Source organism: Ascidiella aspersa, chromosome 3, assembly GCF_963924565.1.
Source record: "Ascidiella aspersa chromosome 3, kaAscAspe10.2, whole genome shotgun sequence".
NCBI classification, from domain to species: domain Eukaryota; kingdom Metazoa; phylum Chordata; class Ascidiacea; order Phlebobranchia; family Ascidiidae; genus Ascidiella; species Ascidiella aspersa.
Genome location: NC_139449.1, coordinates 8,392,849 through 8,412,338, shown reverse-complemented (window position 1 = coordinate 8,412,338; position 19,490 = coordinate 8,392,849). Strand labels below are relative to the sequence as shown.

General features: G+C 36.6%; 2 protein-coding genes and 1 non-coding gene across 3 annotated transcripts; all 3 read right to left on the bottom strand.

Annotated features, from left to right (window-relative positions):
- Positions 1 to 554: 554 nt before the first annotated feature.
- Positions 555 to 629, bottom strand: Trnaa-ggc (transfer RNA alanine (anticodon GGC)). Its single transcript has one exon. It is a non-coding gene; the product is annotated as a tRNA-Ala (tRNA).
- Positions 630 to 2,233: 1,604 nt separating this feature from the next.
- Positions 2,234 to 18,148, bottom strand: LOC146159034 (putative aminopeptidase W07G4.4). The gene is made up of 14 exons (XM_083385999.1): positions 18,042 to 18,148; positions 17,699 to 17,834; positions 16,943 to 17,005; positions 15,731 to 15,867; positions 15,072 to 15,168; positions 14,480 to 14,556; positions 12,752 to 12,851; positions 10,979 to 11,054; positions 8,365 to 8,555; positions 7,678 to 7,800; positions 7,220 to 7,375; positions 6,275 to 6,401; positions 4,430 to 4,542; positions 2,234 to 2,943 (listed from the first exon to the last, which is right to left on the bottom strand). Exons 1-14 carry the CDS (start codon positions 18,044 to 18,046, stop codon positions 2,812 to 2,814), a joined length of 1,533 nt encoding a protein of 510 aa, XP_083242125.1. The 5' UTR covers positions 18,047 to 18,148; the 3' UTR covers positions 2,234 to 2,811.
- LOC146159033 (immunoglobulin-binding protein 1b-like) lies at positions 18,099 to 19,489 on the bottom strand. The gene has a single exon (XM_083386000.1). It carries the CDS (start codon positions 19,487 to 19,489, stop codon positions 18,497 to 18,499), a length of 993 nt encoding a protein of 330 aa, XP_083242126.1. The 3' UTR covers positions 18,099 to 18,496.
- Position 19,490: the final 1 nt, after the last annotated feature.

Below are 19,490 nucleotides of genomic sequence, written 5' to 3'. Positions count from 1 at the left end.
CAGATTGCTTTGGTTCTAACTAACCTTACATCCTTGCTTAAAAGGAGATCTTCTTTCTGCTGCTGGCCAATGCTTAAAGGACACAAATATCATTTTGTCGTATTATTTCGGTGCTGCGAATAGCACATCTTTCAAGGAACAGATATAAGGCAATTAGTGCATCAATTCTTTGAACTGCGTTCAACAAATGTTGTTTTATCTTCTATTATTCAATTTACTTTGTACCGACTAAGTCCATTTTCAAACCATCAGGCAGCATTTACCCAAAATTGGGTCGCTGTTTGATTTGGTTGGGTCGCCGACCGAAGTAGCTCACATGTTTATATCAATTAAGATTGGTTCTGAGAAAGATTTTTCAATTTGGAAATCAAGGAAGCAATACAAATAATTTCTTATAATATTTTTTAAAATTCGAAATTCTTTATGCTAATGAAACATTCATACATATGTGTGTTAATAACTGAGATTCGAAGCTGCTTTCTAACCAACGACTACGGCTTACGCACCGAATCTGTTGATCTCTGATGCAAGCAGAGGAGACTAGAAAAACAACTAGCCTGCAGTGAGGTTCGAACTCACGACCTCCGGTCAAGCCGGGACCGTCGCTCTACCAACTGAGCTATGCAGGCCCAGAAGGGCAACCATGCGCCACTGCTTGCTCAATCTGTTAGCACAAGCAACCTCACAGAAGGGGATCCACAGCACCATATAATTTATTCAATGAAACATTCACACAAATGTGTGAAAGTTCTTTATGCTAATGAATATTTTTTGTTCGCTTACAAGAAGCTACAGTTTTATATTTTGCTTACAAGAAAAAACTGTTGGGTCGCCAAAGCTTAGTTGTCATACTTACGCTTAATATTTGGGTCGCCGCGAAAAAAGGTTAAGAAGCACTGACCTAAACCCTAATCCCCATAAGTTAGAGGTTCTTTAACTGCGGCCTATGGTATCCTTGGGGTCCGTAAATTAGTTGGGGGTCCATGAAGGCCTAATTGAATTTTTTTGTTTATATTTAAAAAGTAATCATTTTTTTCAAAGAAAGCAGTTTAATTAAAAACAAAACGGTTTTCCACTGACTGCATATAGACTCCATTTTACTTTAGATTTATGAAGTTTATTTGTATTGTGACGTCAATTTATATACGTCAATTTATTTATGATATTTTTAGGTTTTGCGGTAAGAAAAGTTTAAGAAGCCGTGCCCTAAGTAGATGACTAACTGCCCGATAATTTTGACCCTAAAACAATTTCCAACTTCACCCATTACCCACCACTAACCCAAAACGGAGAAAACAAATCCAGTGCCAAAAAGCAGCGCCCTAGCCTACTGGTATACCAGCGCCGCTAAAACTAGGGCGCCAAACCATTGACAGCAAAACGGACGATGCCAGACTGATATCCTCCGTTCGTCCCGCCGTCTTCCCACATTTTAAGGCGTTTTGGCTTTTTGGCCATTTAAATCTTATTCCGACAGGTTTAGGACTTATTTCAAATTAGCTGTTATTTTACATATTGTTGCTTTGTAGGTCTTATTGTGTGTTCCCCCTAGATCTAGACATACACCACGTTGATCCCATTTCTGTGAGATTTGCTTTGGATATGTTGATCATGCTTTAACCTCCAATCAACATTTACTTAAGGAATATGATCGTTAGGTAATATGCAGGGCTGCCGACAGCGGAGACAGATCATAAAGCTGCAAACGTTAACTCTTAAAGCAAAATAGAGTGATCATTTTGCACGAATTTGCAGCTTACATTTTAACCTTTTGTTGATTGTCGCAAGAACGCACAATAATTGTTTCGATCGATGCATTTGTTGGAAGGGCGCGTCACCGAAAAGCATGGTCATGGGCCAGTACACCAGCAGTTTTTAGTGGCATTACGCTTAACGTGTTTAACCGATTTTTTAGGCTTACCCCAAGGTGAACCATACAAACATTTTGTGGAATACACCAGCAGGTTTACAGCATATTTTTCACTAAAAAAATTGTACGAGCACTGGATGCAGTTATAATGATAAAACGTAACGCTTCCTACCTTAAGTGGTTATTTCAAGAAAATTGATGTCAATATATAAACTGTTGCTACCAGGCATAGTAATAAATACAAATAAAAAACAGCTCCTCTGGTTATTTAACAGATGTCAAAACTTTCAACTAAAAAAAATATCGAATGGCTCTGGTTGCTGGGAAATAATAACGTAGAAACAAAACGCAATCTTGTGGAATGATTGATGTTGTTTATTGGAACTTGTGAAAAAAAATCAATCGCAATCACTTGCTTGAAAAAATGACGTGGCACAATGAGATGGTCGGCGGAATATACATAAGTCGAATTGCACTGTGTGATCAAAGAAACGCACAATTTACAAGAAATTATATTGCTAAAGGTAGCTTCAAAAATTTCGCCAGTTGCATATTCGCAAAAAAGTCGAGAATAAATCGTACAATTATAAACGCAATATATATATTTTATGAATTAAACTTGAAAACGCATAGCGGAGAGCAGAATCTAAATCCTGACAATAAATTGGCATTTTGTATATTATTATAAGTGATTTAAAAAAGGATTTCGTTTCTACAGTAAATGTATATCCAACTGTACACAGCCTTATTGCAAACAAAAGACGGCCGAAAAAATACTTTGTTTAGCAGCTTTTGACTCATATTAATAAAACACTATCTCCGCCTTAATCGCACACATTATTACGCATTATAAACCAGGGCGAAAATACAAATGAATTGAAATGAAATTACGACCTCCCACTGCTGAAATATCTACAGCGTTCCGACTTGGCTTTGTGTGATCACTTCTCCTTCAAGTGCCTAAAGCAAAGAGCTGGAACGGGGCACCCTGAGGGGATACCGGGGAAATTCCCTTCTGACCCAGCGATGTCCAGATGGGTGTACTTTAGGGGCTGCTTCGAGTCTATTCCGTGCTGTTAAAAAAAAACATGGTCAAATGGCGATTATTTACGAACAGTCTACATCAGGGGTGGGCAAACTGCGGCTCGCCGGCATGTTTTTTGTGGCTCTTCTAGTCGAATTGTAAAATAAAAAAAAATTTATAAGGCTAGCAAGAGTACCGTTTATGAACGTTTCTCTCTTTTTCTTTTCTTTATTTAGGCCAGCATTTCGTTTATGACGTAACACTAGACATAGAATCCGAAGAGTTAGTTAACAGAAAGTCAACGCAATTTTATTGCTAAGGTTTTAGAGATTAACAAATCAAACAAAAGACTGATAATAATTATGAATATTGTGTGTTTTTTTGTTATTATTATGGCATTAATTATTACCGTTTAGTTATATTACAATTCTGTTATTATTGCTAAACTTGTATTATTTACCGTTTTTGTATTAAATAAATGTTGAGGCTCTCTTGTAGTTGTATTTTCTGCAAATGGCTCTTCCATTGAATACATTTGGCCAACCCTGGTCTATATTTTAGTATCTGATTTATTTCTTTAGTCATAACGTGACGTCATAAAATAAGTGTTCGGAGAAAAACCGCTCCTCTTGAGCGAACTCGTGCACAAATTATATTACGAGTGACAAGACTTTTTTATCTTTCTTTAATTTAAAGTCACGGAAAAGGGGTTGTTAAACTTTCTGTAACGTGGATCCAAAAAAAATTGGTGTGCGTGAATCAGGGAGGACAAGAACTTTTTTAGTGTTGACGTATAATACAAATAGACTCAAAAATCTTGCTGCTTTCGGTATTAGTTTTGTGCAACTTGATTGGAGTTCGAAACACGTTTGTTTTGATTTTTATAAATATTTTTTCTTTTACAAAATCATTTGATTTTAATTAGAATTTGAAATTCTTCGTGGACCGACAAAAACTAGTCCACCCAGCCCAAAGGGGTCCGGTCCATGGATTCTATTTGAAAATAATCTAGGTTTACATCACTGCTTGGGAATGTGGATGTCAGACGAAACAGAAAAATATGTGCAATTTTTCTATATATGATGTTGAAAATGAATAAAGACTAATTAGAAACGTTCAAAATGACACCTACTTCTGTATGGGCTTTGATATTCTTATTACGTCTTACTACAACCTCCAACCATTATGCTTCAAAAATTTCTATATATAGTTCAGCTTCACTATGTAAACGCATTTAAATGAAACTTTATTATAACTTTGTTTTTTGATATCTTAGTGTCACAAGGGCGAAATTTTTGAAAACATCCACCTTGTATTGAGAAACAAAAATATCTGACATCAGTGATTTTACTCACTCCTCAAATTAAATGTTAAGGTTGGCGGGACAAAGTGATGACACAATTCCGGCCAAGCGAAATGATTCAGAACAGTTTTGGCCAGTTCGACGAAAAAAACTTTACGGTGTGTAAAACAGAGAACGGCCTCGCTTAGCGAAAACGCCTCTTGTTGTACAAATGATTAGAGCAAATCTATACCTTGTCGAGGCCTGACGTCATAATGAGAAAGGCGCTTGGCGATTGGTGACCTCTAGGTGTCCTTGAAGAAGGCGCGTTGTTGCACTGAAGCACGTCTTCATATTCGGATTTTCCTTGAAAGTAAAAAAAGTGTAAATCTAATGTTGTAACGGGTAAGAGAATATGAATTGGTATGTTTAATATCGATTCCTATGTGCCAGGCGTGGGTAAAACTTTTTCAAATTCAGTAGTTTATTTTTACACGTTGGTTCGAATGACGCGCACGTAAATTTTCGCCCTGTCAGAATGCAGTGGTCGGTCGAGACTTTTAAAACATGGCCTCAAATGATTGGTAATATAGCGTTTAAAAAATCTGTGCTTTCCAAAATTACTGTAAAAGACAAATATTATTCTGGCCTGCGCATTTGAAGCAGTACATTACAAAACATCACAGTGGGTAAATTCGGTAATGCAAGGTTGTTAAAAATCAATACTTTATTGAAAAAGGCACAATCTATTTGTCAATTAGGATAATATTTTAATGGTGAATGAGCAACAAAAACACCCAAGTCAGGTGTTAAAGTATTTTTTCGGTACAGGCACCAATAAGATCACAAAGCGGCAAGCTTTTTCGGTAAGGTATTTTTGTCAAAAATTATTTCACTTCACAAGCGAGGGTGACATTATTTCCTAACAAAAGTACCATAATTAAAACTCGTTACCAAAATTAAATTGAAGTAACTAATTCTTAAATAGTGCGTCTCGAGAAAAAGTTAGATTTGTCTTTTTAATTTAACAAGTATGTAAGCAACTATCGAGACTTAAATGCACTATACCAGTGCTTTTCACCCTTCACAATTTCCATGCATCCGCACCTTTAGTTTTATTTGGGAAATAAAAAACAAGGGGTTTGTGTATTAAAACCGTGACCTTAACCAATATAAAATAGATAGCTAAGCTGAAATGAACCACTGAGACTATATTACTGTACCTGTAACGCATAAGTGGGCGCATCAGCTTATTGGATAACTGTATTAAACATAATAAATAATAATAATATGCACCATTTACATCCGCACGACGTTTGTAATTCGCATTACAATTTTTTTCATCCGCACAAGTGCGTACCATCCCACGGGTTGAAAGCACTGTACTATACTAAGGTAGGACTCTGCAGTGTATTGTATTGGGTCCTAATCTGTAATTTTCATTTTAGAAAGAAAATAATTTGTAGCGAATTAATAGAAAATGTCGTATATCCTTGGTTGCAAAACAAATATTATCTACAAAAAAAAATAAATAATAGATTTTCTTATAATCTGACACAAAAGCTGTTCAAATGATTTGTTTTACCAATTTTTTTTTTACTTTGAATTTAAATAGGCCAGGCTTGTTTCGTCCTTATAATCTGACACAAAAGCTGTTCAAATGAATTGGTTTAAGAATTTTTTTTACTTTGAATTTAAATACGCCAGGCTTGTTTCGTCCTGCCATGTTAACAAATGAATAAAAAAACAGACGCAAATACGAAAAAATATTTCGGTTTTATTACTGAAGGCATAAAGTGCACACTGCATGGGTGTTGCGAGTCTCTGTGAAGGAGCAGCGAACGGCAAAACTAGGGGTACCACACCACTCAATTTTATGTAAAAAATGAAAAGATATTCGAAGGCTTTTTAAAAGCTATTTGTAAATTTTTTGTAGACCCAAAATTAGACCGCTTGACAGTTTTGGAATATAATCGAAAAAAATCAGCTGGACAAAACTAAGGGTTTTTCAAAGGGTTTTCAATAATGTAAATCAATTCAAAGACTTTCAAAGATTTAAACTTTGTGGCAATCCTGAATAAGTGCGAACTACTGATACCTGTGTGAAAGTCGTAATCCTCTCGTTTGATGCTGGAAATCTCAAACATGTCACCGATACTGTCGCCTATTTCACGGAGCAACGTACTGTTGTTGGCCGCCTTAGCTGGGCCGTTGTCCATCGCAATCTAAAAATGATAAGTTTGGTTGAAAAATGTTGTTGGAGAACATCATAGTAAAACGAAAAAATCGCACAGTTGTTGGCCGGTTTTAGATAAAAAAAAGTCTATTACATTTACCAGAAAATTGTTAAGGCCAAATTAATTGAGAAAAGAAAATGGTGAAATGAAACGCAAGGCATCGAGCACATGTCACTTCTGGAAAAAAGTTAAAACAACAAAAATGTAATTGGCTTCCAAAAGTTGTTTTTTGGCCTTTTAATATAACCTAAACATTTAATTATTTGCATCAATAAACAACAAAACGCACCACTTAGGAACAAAACACGGAACAGGGCTACAAGGACATTTACCTGCGGTTTTTGTACCAAACGATTTGACAGACTTTCTTTGAAAAAACTAACGAACACGGATCAAAAAATAATAAACAAAAGTCGAGCACGAAACGTGTAAGTACAAATAAGCTAGCTCACCAAACAGGGATTCGAATAAGAAAAAAGTTCCCAGCACCAATTATCCTAAATCGAACGTAACTAGATGGAAGTCCGTAGCTATAGCAAACTAAAACGATGACGTCACAATATTATTTTTTGTCCCCCAATCAAAGGCCCCTAGGGATGCAGACTCATAAACCTCTTATGCGCACCTACATACCACTCTACGCCATGTCAGAATTTTGAAAGCTCTACGACGAACACTTTTTCTATAAAGCTTTGGACAAAAACCGGTCTGAAACATACCAAGCAAATCACAACAACCGAAAAAGAATAAGAGCAAAAACAAGATAGGTCCCGAAAATAAAGTGTCGGTCCATATAATCCGCCTACCGAGTATCCCAATCCCATAGCGATGATTGCATGCCCGGTGAGTGTGGCGATGGTGTAGAGCTGCGGGTTGACCTCGTTCAGCGCCTTCTCCTTTGCTTCACATAGACAGTCGACCATCGCCATGCGACCTTCTGCATCTGTGTTTCCGACTCGCACCTACAAAAAAACGGTTACTTGGTTGTGTTTTGGGAGTGACCGTGACTCTAGATTGTTAAATATGGCAAAGGCTTAAAACTTTGCCACTTGGGACAAGAAAGTTAAAATGATTTCGTTTAAATATTTAAAGTTTTCCTAGCCCCACTTTGAATTGAATAGTTCCGCCTTGCTTCATCCTGTCACAGGCTTTAAAATGATTATTTTAGATTATCGAATAACTTGATTAACGCAGTCCTGTACATCAAACTTTTATAAACTTTTTTATGCTTAACGAAACATCCAGAAAAACACATAGTTCTCACCCGTACGCCGGAACGCGCCGTAACGATCTCATCGGCAACGTAACCGTTTGGTCCGATGCTGTTTCGAACCATGGCCATCGTACCGTAAACCTTCAAGTGCTTCGGCTTGATCTTGTCCAAAACCTGCAAAGCGTGAGTAATAGTAGAGTTCCATTTTTTTTTAGCGGCTTGCCAAGCGAGGTTACGAACAGGTTATTTTAGTCGGTTATAGGGAATATGATTGACAGCATCACTTTTTGGTCAAGGCGGAGTGTGAGTTGTGCGTGAAACGCATTTATTCGTGTCCTGACTGTGTAACTAGAAGCTTTCAAGCAAAATATCGGGGTAAATTTTATTTTTAGTCTTTTGCAAAGGTAAAAACTATGGAGCTTACATTATCCAACTATGTTGCACACAAGTTTAGACAAACTGTGTTGTACCAAAAAAGGGGAAATGTTTTGCTTTTCACCGTCAAACCAAAATGGTCGCGCAAAGTTTGGATAAAGCAAAAGGGGTATCAAGCAGGGAAGTTTGGAAATCGTTGTTTTTTTTACCTACTGAGCTGAATTTTTTCACATGTTTCGAAAAAAAGTTGAAAACTTAAGGTAATACAGCGGCAAAACTAGGCAGTTTTTGGCCTTTATAGCGTTTCTATATTATAAACACGAAAATAACAAGTGGCAAAAAGTACTATACAAAATAACTTACGGCAAAAAATCCGGCCACGGCGGCGGCCCCACCCTTGTCGCGGTGCATACCGGCCATGATGCCACCGGCCTTCACGTCGGCACCCCCAGTGTCGTAGGTGACCCCCTTGCCCACCAGGAAGAGGGTCTCGGTGATGGGGCCTTCCCCCTCGTAGAAAAGGCGTATAACCCTGGCATTGTGACGTGGCACCACTGAAGAAAGTTAAGAAGATATGTTAAGTCTTGGTTCGTTATTATAAAGCAGTGTGCTTTAAACGAGTCGTTTCGTTTGATTTGTTCAAAAAAAGTCCCAGTCAAGCGATTTGCGAAATTAAGTAAATACGTAAAAATTAATTTAAAAAAATTATCTGAAACAGTGTTTTAACGAATAATCCTACGGTTGTGACGCGGAAGCAGTGGAGAAATTTAGGAAGATATGTTAAGTCTTGGTTCGTTATTTATTATAAAGCAGTGTTTAAAACGAGTCGTTTCGTTTGTTCAAAAAAGTCCCATAGTCAAGTCATTTGCGAAATTACGTAATACAAGCCATTTATTTTTGAATAAAAGTTAAGTAAATAAAAATAATCCGAAAACAGTAGTTTCAACAAATAATCCTGCGGTTGTGGCGCGGAACCACCGAAGAAAGTTCGAAAGATACGTTAATTCTTGGCTTATCGGTAAACCGGTATATCGCTGTCTCCCAATATTTTGAATGACAATTGAATGATTCAAAACACGTTGTTAACAAAGCGACTGACAGGTAGTGCGCTACACGCAAAGGAAGGTTACTAAGTAAAAAAACAAAAAAAACTAAAAAATGATGGTTAAATATTGGTAATAGTGTAAAGCAAGGGTGGGCAGCATGCGACTCTTTTCCATTTTTTGTGCGGCCCTTCACTCTCTTACAGCCATTTTTTCAAATAAGGCTATTAGTGTGCACCATGGTGGGACTTATGCTCCATCAGTTTCCTGTTTGAAGTGCGATGTAACCTATAGGCTACACCGCTACACTAATGCTGTTGAACTCGAATGGGAAGCACCTATTACAAGACAATCTTCATTCATAAAGTTTTTAACAGCTGGTTTTAAGTTAAGGTGTAGCCTATTGGTTACATCGCACTTTAAACGGGAAACTGATAGAGCAAAAGTTCCAACATGGTACAGCTGGTTTTGAATTAAGGCTGTTAATTAAATAGTACTGAGCCGATCCGTACGAGAAAGGCTCCATTGGAATTGTAGAAAAAGTTATTTCCAAGTAGACAGCAGTGACAAAACTGACGTAGTTGCAGCCTAGTAGCTCGTTAGTTTTTCTAGTAGAAGCTGAAAATATGAATTGGTGTTTATTTGATGTGCGGCCGTCCTGTAAGTATTATATTTCCTGGTCCTTGTGTTAAAAAGATTGCCCACCCCCGGTGAAAAGCGCAGTGGACAACAAACGCAAAGTTGTAGCGCGCAAGTCACCAAACTAATACTGCAGGTAATTTCGCAAATCAAGAAGCAGAGAAGACAGCAAACAGACGAACTAACGATAACAGAGCACTCTGTTTGCCGTGTCAGATAGCACAAACAGAAGACTGGGGGCCAATTATTGCGTTAATCGCTCACCACACGCGCAATAAACAGAATTAAAAATTGTTAAAATGTCTAACGCAGTGCTTATTAAACATTTTTAGTTTTGTTCACCCCTAGGATCTATCTCCAGATTTTATTCATCCTTGTCTCATGATATGATAACTATCTCGTCTATATATAACAGCACAAAATGACTTAGGTTGTTTCGATTTTTGCTAAGATCAACTCAAGCTAAGTTTTACCATTGCAAATCTACAATTTCTCGAGTCCAGAACTATAAAGCTACAAAAGCACAAAACACAGTCACCAAATCTTTGTACTTATACACTCAGTGGAAACCAACTTCACTATTACGGTAAGCAAAAAAACAACAAAAAACACCAGTCCAAGTAGTCGATTTACTGTAAATCTGCTATCATCTATTTATGACGGTTTACCCTTAACCACCCCTTTTGGTTGGTTCACCCCTGCAAAAATTGCATTCACCCTGGGGTGAACCATTCACCTGATTAAGAAACACTGGTCTAACGCATTGCATAGTCCAGCCATACGAGAGCTAAGTATATTGTATAGTATTTATACCCAATCAAATAGAAATGGGGGTCAAATTACTGAAATACAATTTGTTTGGACGTAAATTGACAGTCACATTGGTGAGAGTAATTTCGCCTGGACAAGGCGAGTGCTAAATGTTAGACCAGTGTTTCTTAATCAGGTTAATAATTTTTTTGCAGGGGTGAACCAACCAAAAGGGGTAAATAAGGGAGAACCGTCGTAATAGTGAAGTTGGTTTGCACTGAGTGTAGAAGCACAAAAATGTGTTATTGTAGCTTTATATCCCTGGACTCGAAAAATTGTACATCTTGAGTTGATCTTAACAAAAATCGAAACAACCTAAGTCATTTTGTGCTGTTATATATAGACGAGATAGTTTTATCATATCACGAGACAAGGATGAACGAAATCTGGAGATAGATGCTAGTGGTGAAAAACCTAAAAAAGTTTATGAAGCACTGTGTTAAAAAGTGCTACCACACGTGCTAAGTGATTTATTTTTTACTTACCCTTTGCAGCCCGGTTAACCGCGCCCATGCAGGGGAAATTTTTCTCGATGAAATCGACGTCAGATATCACCTCTTCCTGGAGAAATATGATTATTTAAAAGAGAAAGAACATTTGAGGTTGAACTCGCGTAAGCTCTAGGCCAGTGGTTCTTGAACTTTTCGAGACACGTTTTACAATTTTAACAAAACTCCCGTCCACCTTGTTTCAAAATAAAGCAAAATTAAGCAGAACTGCACTTTATTTCCGGGTAAGTTTCATTAATGCAAAGGATGTAACTGTTTTTTGGATACAAAATGTTTAATCTGAGTATTAGTAGCAGGGAAATATCACTTCGCCTTAATGTTTAGTCATAATTCATACAGAGTTCGTCAATTTTTCGCTTTTTTTGGTGAAATTAAACGAATGAAAACAAAGATAAAGATTTGGTTCTTTAGTTCTTTAGTGTCGGCAACCTTTTTGGCCATGCGCACCGGTTTGAAACTAATTTTTTTCCGCGGACCGGCCTTAAAAAAACAACAAATGTTCAGTAAAGTTAATGTATTACAACTTTTTTTTCAATGAACCAATTAAAATGTAAACGATTGTTTTAAAAACTTTCCTACCTGAACATCAAAATAATGAATCATTTTGTAATGAAATTCATATGGCCACTGCACACCGGTTTATTTTGAACCTCACGAGTGCTTAATGGTAATAGAGATTTTTATTATATCAATCAACCATGGAGTATGTTTTTAAACGAAAGTTAATGTGTTTTGAATAGAAAACTAGATTAAATTTTAATTTTGACTTATTTCATGTTTTTTCTTTAAATCAAAATTTTAATCTGGCATCCCTGCTACGGACCGGTAACGAACTCCTCGCGGACCGGCGGTTGCCGACCAGTGCTTTAGTAGACATAACATACAGAAAAAACACGAATTTTTTTGTATTTTTTTAATTCAACACTATGCCAAGTTGTATCCTATAATACGCCTGCAGTAACCAAGCCAGTGACTTTAGCGTTATTTTCTAGACAGTAAAAAATTGCTTATGAATTAGATAAAAAAATTGTGAGCTCTTAGATAACAGCTATTGCCTGTTAAGTTCACTGAGCCAAGCATTTCGCCTTTTAAACCTTTATTTTCGCACATTTAGGTTAAAAAATATTCCATTGAAATGGGCAAAACGTTACAATACAAATTGCAAAAACATACAGTAGTTTGGGGATTCTATGGCCTCGTACCCATATGGTTATTCACTTTTGGTTAACTAAGAATATGCTATAAATATTATTTTGAACATTTATTGATAACTTGGTCGAATTCAAGGGCATTTTTGATGGCCTTCGAGCAATCCAGGGCGTCTGAAAACGCTCTGCCCACCTACGTTCGGCGCCTATGACTTTTTTTTTCCTTATAGTGTTCCAAGTTTGCTTATTACATAATCGTTAAAATTACTTTCCACAAACTGTCTCCATTTTAGGGGTAATAACACAGATAAGAACCACTGCACTGAATTAAAGTTTATTTACTCGTAAGGAATATAATTGCTGGTGGAACAGGTAGCACTACTAGTATATGCAATTATACACATACGCAGTTCAACACACTGACTTGTACGTACTTATTGGACAAGTAACACTACTTGTATATACAGTGTATCTTAAACATATACTAAGTTCCACACTGATGTGAAAGTTATTTTGTATATTGTGAAAAACATAAATATTATTTTGAACATTTATTGATAACTTAATCGAATTCAATAGATATGACTGGAGCATACGTCACCTTGACGGCGCTGCCTCCGAAATATTTGCTGACGTAATCAGCAACACGTGGTGGCGCCATACGCTCCGGGTCCGATCCCTGAATGTCTCGGGTCACGTGTCTGTGTAAATCGTTAACGATATGGTTAATAATCAATCGCTCCTGATTGCATTAGGCCGCGACGCAAATAGCTGCGACTGCTGTTTTTGAAATCGAAAGAACACACGTCAGCTGGATTCCGTACAGATTTCACGGCGGGTTGACACTTTTTTTGATGTTTTCTTCAGGCATCTTGAAAAATCGATGCTCAGTGATGAGGGATGAAAAATTGAAGCAAAAAGTTTGGTTCGTTGTTAAGGATACATCATTGTCAATTTTAAAGCCTCGACATTCTCTCTCTTTAAAAACTATGATTAATTCCCCATACTGCGTTATGTCGCCGTAAATAACTGCTGTTTTTTTATTAGAAAGAATACACGTCCCCGCAAATAGTCACGACTGCTGTTTTAAATCAACAGAGTATACGATAGAGGAATTTCGTATAGATATCACCGCGGGTAAATTTTTTTTTAGATTTTTTAGCATAAAATAAAGTTGACAATGAATGATTGCTCAGTGCTCACTGCTCCGTGTCAAGGGTTGAAAAATTAAAGTTAAACGTGATGGTTCGTAAATTTATACGGATAGGGCATTGTCAATTCTTTAGCCTTAACACATCTCTTTAAAAATGAATAATTCCCCATACTGTGGTGAATATAAGTTATGCAGGGGCGGGCCTAAAAACTGCGGCTCACCGGCATGTTTTCGGTGGCTCTCCTAGTCGAATTATGAACGTTTCTCTCTTTTTCTTTTCTTTGTTTAGGCCAGCATTTCGTTTATGAAGTCACACCGGACATAGCATCCGAAGAGTTAGTTAACAGCAAGTCAACGCAATTTCATTGCTAAGGTTTTAGAGATTAGCCGTTTTTGTATTGAAATAATTTTGAGGCTCTCTTGTACTTATCTTTTCCCCAAATGGTTCTTCCATTGAACACAGTTGCCCACCCCTGAGTTATAGTTTATGGGCTTTGGGGTTAGTGCTGATTGACAGCTAATTTTAGGGGGTATAATTGTTTTTTTTAGGGGGTATACCTTTTATTGGGCCGTTACAAGGGTAACGAAATATTTCGAGGCCATTTTTTGTGGCTCTGCATATCGGCTTCTAATATATGACATTAATGATTGCACTTTTAATTTATATTCGATCCAAAAAACCTAAATGGCATCTTTGGTAACAAAATGATTAAAAAACTATGTCTTGTACGGAATAAACGATAAACAGCACGACAGTAACGGAAAAATAAGCATCGAAAAGTCAAATTTAATAAATATAAATAAAACGCTTGAACTATTTATTTTGGCTCTTAAGGGGTTAAGGTAGCATAATATAGATATCCAAATACAGAAAAAAACGCCAAACTTACGCTTTTAGGGTTTTGTTACAAACATTTAATAATAAAAGATAACACCACTTGCAGATTCACAGGCGTGCAATTTTACTGAACGACTTAAAAGCGAATGGTTTAATCGTGACCAACGCATTCTTTATTTAGCGACGACGCAAGTTTGCAAATAGTTCGAGATATTATGTGATGCGTAACGAGGAAAAGAAATTATTTTTGAATTGAGCAAAACTTGACTTTAAAGAAGTGAAAATCCGGCAACATTATTTTGTTTTCTGATTTTTTAAAATGATATGTAATATCTTACCTGCCACTTTCTATTGCACTTGCAAATTTCTGCAATCTTTCCGAATGCTCTCTCGACCATAATCCCAATAATGTAGCCTGAAAAATATTCACAATACCACATTGCAAGTTAACCATTGTTTTGAACAAATGTGTATTTTAAAGATCTAAGTCCTATACTGACCAAAATAACGGCACAATTATTACGATTTCTCAATGTCCAAGTTGTAGTACTACAAAACTGCATTGGATTATTTCATTCCCTATATACACCTTAATTATTGCCACTTGTTGCAAATTCCAAGCATTACACACTTCGAAGTTGAACAGCATTTGCGCGTTGGTCTGTATTACTACGAAAATTCGACTAGCGTTTCTGAATTCCCCATACACCATATTACATTCTTGTGGATTTGAAAAGCATTAAACACTTTGAAGTTGAACAGCATTTGCGCGTTTATCTGACAATCGGAATGCACTTTAAAAAGATTGTCGCGACCTTTCGGACAAAATCATTAATTTAGCGTTATTTTGATTTTGCAAAATCTCAAACCGCATCGCCGAGAAGAAAATCGGAATTTAATAGTTTTTTAGGGGCTTTACAGCTAATTTACCTTGACTTTCAGGTTTGGCCGAGCTTCGCGTATTTCCAGTGGCACGTACAAGGCTTGCAAGGCTCCCAAGGCAGCGGCAAACGGTGCATGGACGAACCTGATTGAAAAGCATTAACATGGTTACAAAAATGTTGCTGAAATTTTGGAGCATAATGGTTGGAGGTTGTAGTAAGAATATCAAAGCCCATACAAAAGTAGGTAGCATTTTGAACGTTTAGAATAACTCTTTATTCATTTTCAACATCTTGTTTAATCAATATTGCTTGATAAGCTTTTTTGTTTACTGTGCATAACTGTTATTTTTCGAAATACGTTAATGGTATTTCAGTTAATAAGATGTCCATTTTACCAATTGTTGCATAAAAATTAGCACACACATAACTACCATTTACGTTCTTATAAGAATAAATTGCGATTAAATTAAATTGTTTGTAAATAATTAAATGTGATTCTAGTTCAAATTCTAGTTAAAATTTCATATTTTAGGAATTCGGTAATTCTAATTCTAATCTAATTAGAGAAGACTCAAAACGATCTAATCTAATTCTAATCTAATTTAGAAAAACTAAAATGCTCTAATTTCAATTCTAATTTATTTTTTAAAAGCTAAAATAAATCTAATTGTCCAAGTCTGGTAGAAGGTAATATCCTAAGCTTACCTTTCACAGCCAATAGCTACCAGCAAAGGAGCTTTGCTACCAGTTTTGATTGCCCGCTTGATTCCGGCTTCAGCTGCATCTGCGAATCTCCGAACGTCGTCGTAGTCGCGATTAACAGGGCCAGTGCTTGAATACACCTACACAGAACAACACAAGAGTTGGTTTGCTGCAGACAGACATGTCAATAAAAATACCAAAGTCATAATATTCAATAAAAACGACATTTCGCAATTTACATACGTTTCAGCAATAACTCATGCCATCATCAGTGTAAAAATGAAGGACTTGATTTTCAAGGACTTGATTTTTACACTGATGATGGCATGAGTTATTGCTAAAACGTCTGGAAATTGCGAAATGTCGCTTTTATTGAAGACAGACATGGTACTTATATAAACTTCATTAGTTAGCATGACCTGTATGCAACCTTGCCAGAAAATAATATTAATAATAAAGGTTTTTGCAGTGTTTTAAACAAAAGTCCCAGTTGAGCAATTTGTAAAGAAAAAGTTCAAGTCAATCATTTGTAACAATAATCAGTCATGTCCCAGTCCAAGTCGTGCGTTTTACATGTACAAAACCTGGCAAAATATTCCCCGGCAAAAATCATCCGACATAAAAAAAAGCGTTTTTGCAGTGTGTGAACAAGTAGTATTCAATTACTTTCACACACAACGATTTTTTGCGAAAAAAGTCCCAGTCCAGCGCCATGTAACCAGTTTCCCAAGTCAAGTCAAAGACATTAAAGCATAAAAATAAAGGATTAAATCTGACCAAAAAACAAAAAACTAAACACTTCCAACTTTGAGTAACAATTTGATAGAAAAACATTATCTATAGCAAGCAAACTGTATAGCAGTAAAAAATTGCAGTAAATAACTCAATTAGTTTATTTTATATATTTAAAGGTGAACTAATTTCAAGTAAAAATACTTGAATGAATGGCAAAAAGTCTAATTTAAGAATGAAGAGTTTTAGTCAAAGTGCTTACTACTGTGTACAAAACGTTGGGTGATTATGCTAACAAAATATTTTGACAGTCTGCTTTCTAGTTTTTCAGAAAAAGATTATCTCACCAAAATGATGAGTTTTTACATCTTTTACACCCAGAGCAGGTATACAACAGCAGAAAAAGCAACACTATTCATATATGCATATATATATATATATATACAGTAGTGAAAGGCAACGTGATTTACACTTTTTACTCACCAGTCTCTTGAAAGGACCTGGAAGTGCAGCAACCACAACTCCCGATCCAACACTGTCATCAAACTACAAGTGAAAAAAGGCATTATAAAAAAAAGTAATACAAGAAAGTTTAAAAACAAGAAAGCGTTTCTTCAGCAAGTTTTCTTTTACAAAAAATGAAATGTAGCCCAAAAATAAATCCGAAGTTTACAATATGCTGGCATTCTGAGTAAAATTTTAATGCAGATTTAAACTCATGAATAATCGCAATTTAAGTGCGGCTGGCAAACAATTAAAATATGCAACATTTTGTGAGGATAATCCTAGAGATATCGGTTTACTGATAACATTGGCCGATATTTGGCTTCTTCAGTTATATCAGTATCAGCAAATGTAGGCCGATAGTTTGGCCAATGTTTTTGTACGAAAATATGATATAATTTTTCCTTTCCAACAAAGTTCTATAATTAATAGAGGTATATAAACTAAAACGCTATTTGGATTTTATTTTTAATTAATTCAAATTTTAAAATTAATTTAAAATTTTTTTTTTTTAGGTATTTAAAAAAAATCGGTATCCAGCTGACAAGATTGTAAAAAATCGGGCATCGGTCGATCTATAGTTAATTGCCTTGTAAATAAACAGTAGTAAAAAAATTGTGTTTCTATTTGGTTTAATTCTATTTGTATACAAACCCTTAGCCCAAGTTCTATCCATTATATTTTAAATTGCCAAATAAAGATTATAAAAATAACAAAAATGCTATAGACACATACCTCTTTTAAATCATCCAAAGGCTTTCGCATAAATTGCAAGTCACCAGTTAAGGCATCCAGAGTATTTCCAACAAGTACAATGCTGTCAAACTTGGTGGTTTCAAAAGTGGTTATGCCTTCAACTGGGCAAGGAGAACTAAAAAGAACACACCTTTTATATTGCTGTATTTATCTTAAACACAAGGCAAAAGATTGTAGATTTATTTGTTTGTTTATAATGCCTAGTTTTAAATGTATTTATATCTTGTAAGTACGTATTATGATTGGTGGTCAGCAGAATTTTATAAAGAGGGTCGTTCAGCAGAAAATTTTATTAATGTTTAGGAAAAACACAAAAACTCACCTCATTTTGATGAATGAAGAATTACAATTCACAACACAAAAAACCCAAGCCTAAAGATCTATAATACCAAAAATACAAGAAGCAGGTTGAATTTAGCTATAAATCACAGATGAAACCAGACAAGCAAAAACAGACACAAAATTAAGGCGAAATGCATACAAAATATTTCCAAAGGACAAAATAATTCTCTTACATTTGGGTATATTTTATATGACAATACAACTATTTAACCACATAAAAATTGAAATGATGTTTGGAATGTCAACACATATTACCAACCAGACTAAAAATTCTTGAACATGTGTATAAACTAAACTTAGTTGTTAAAAGTATTTATAGCTACCATTAAATAAAGTTAACATCAAAAAGAAATGACAGATGATGGCTGCCAAGTGTCAACAGCGCTATAGGTACTCTGGTGGACTACTTGTGTTTTTTTTCAAAATGGTCAAATTTTATCCCATGTTTTTGCGATTCCCGGCTCCCCTTCGATGGTCGTCTTTCCAATCGTCCATCGCTCTTTGTTTCATCAGCTTTTCTTCCGTTTCATCGTCGCTGCTGTCTTTCTCGCCGTTTAAGTTCGGTTGGGGCGCCTTGGCTGCCTGTTGAGTGAGGCAAGCCGCGGCCTCGCGCTCAAAGAATTCTTCCAAAGTGACGGTGGGCACGCTCGGATAACCGGCGCCGAAAACGGCCGCTTGCATTTTGTCTTTGGTCAACATGAAGGGCTTAACGCCAGAACCCTTTCTCGCCTCTTGTCTTTCCTGCTCGAAGTCGGCTCGCGGCACGTTGCGCATTTGTTCGAGCATGCTGAGCTCACCTTGCATGCTTGACATCTCTTTAAGGGCGGTTGTGATCCACTGTTGGATCTGCAGCATCCAGTATTCCCGGCAGGCTCCTTCGTCCTCCAGTCTGGCTTCTAGATCTTTTAGCTTCTTAATCCTTGACCTTTCCAACTGGTAGTTCTTAATTTTTGCGTCGCGGGCAGTCGACATCGCTTGGACGTCAGGTTTCGACGACCCTCCGACTATAACCTTGCTTTCAGGGTTTGTTGTTGGTGGACCGAGGGCACGCTCTATCGCATCGAGAGGCTCAAATCCGTAGCTCTGGCACGATTTCAAAAACTTGGTAAAGTGTTTGCGGCAGTCGGTGAGAAGTGCAAGGCGTTGCTGGATGTCACACTTTTTGTGAGACGTTACATCGGCAGTTATGGCCGGAAGTAGAAAATAGCGAAGGTCGGAGGTCACCATTTCTTCCAGGTCTTCGTTTCTGCTGAACAGACCAAGCTGCTCAACGCTGTCAGACAGAAGCCGCAGCAGGCCAAGTGCATCGTTTACGATTTGCTGAATCTTATCTGAAGCAGAACCCTCTGTGTTGTTGATTATTTGGTGGTGCATTTCCCAAACGTCGTTAAACACATCGACCAGTTTCTTATCTTCTAGCAGCGACATA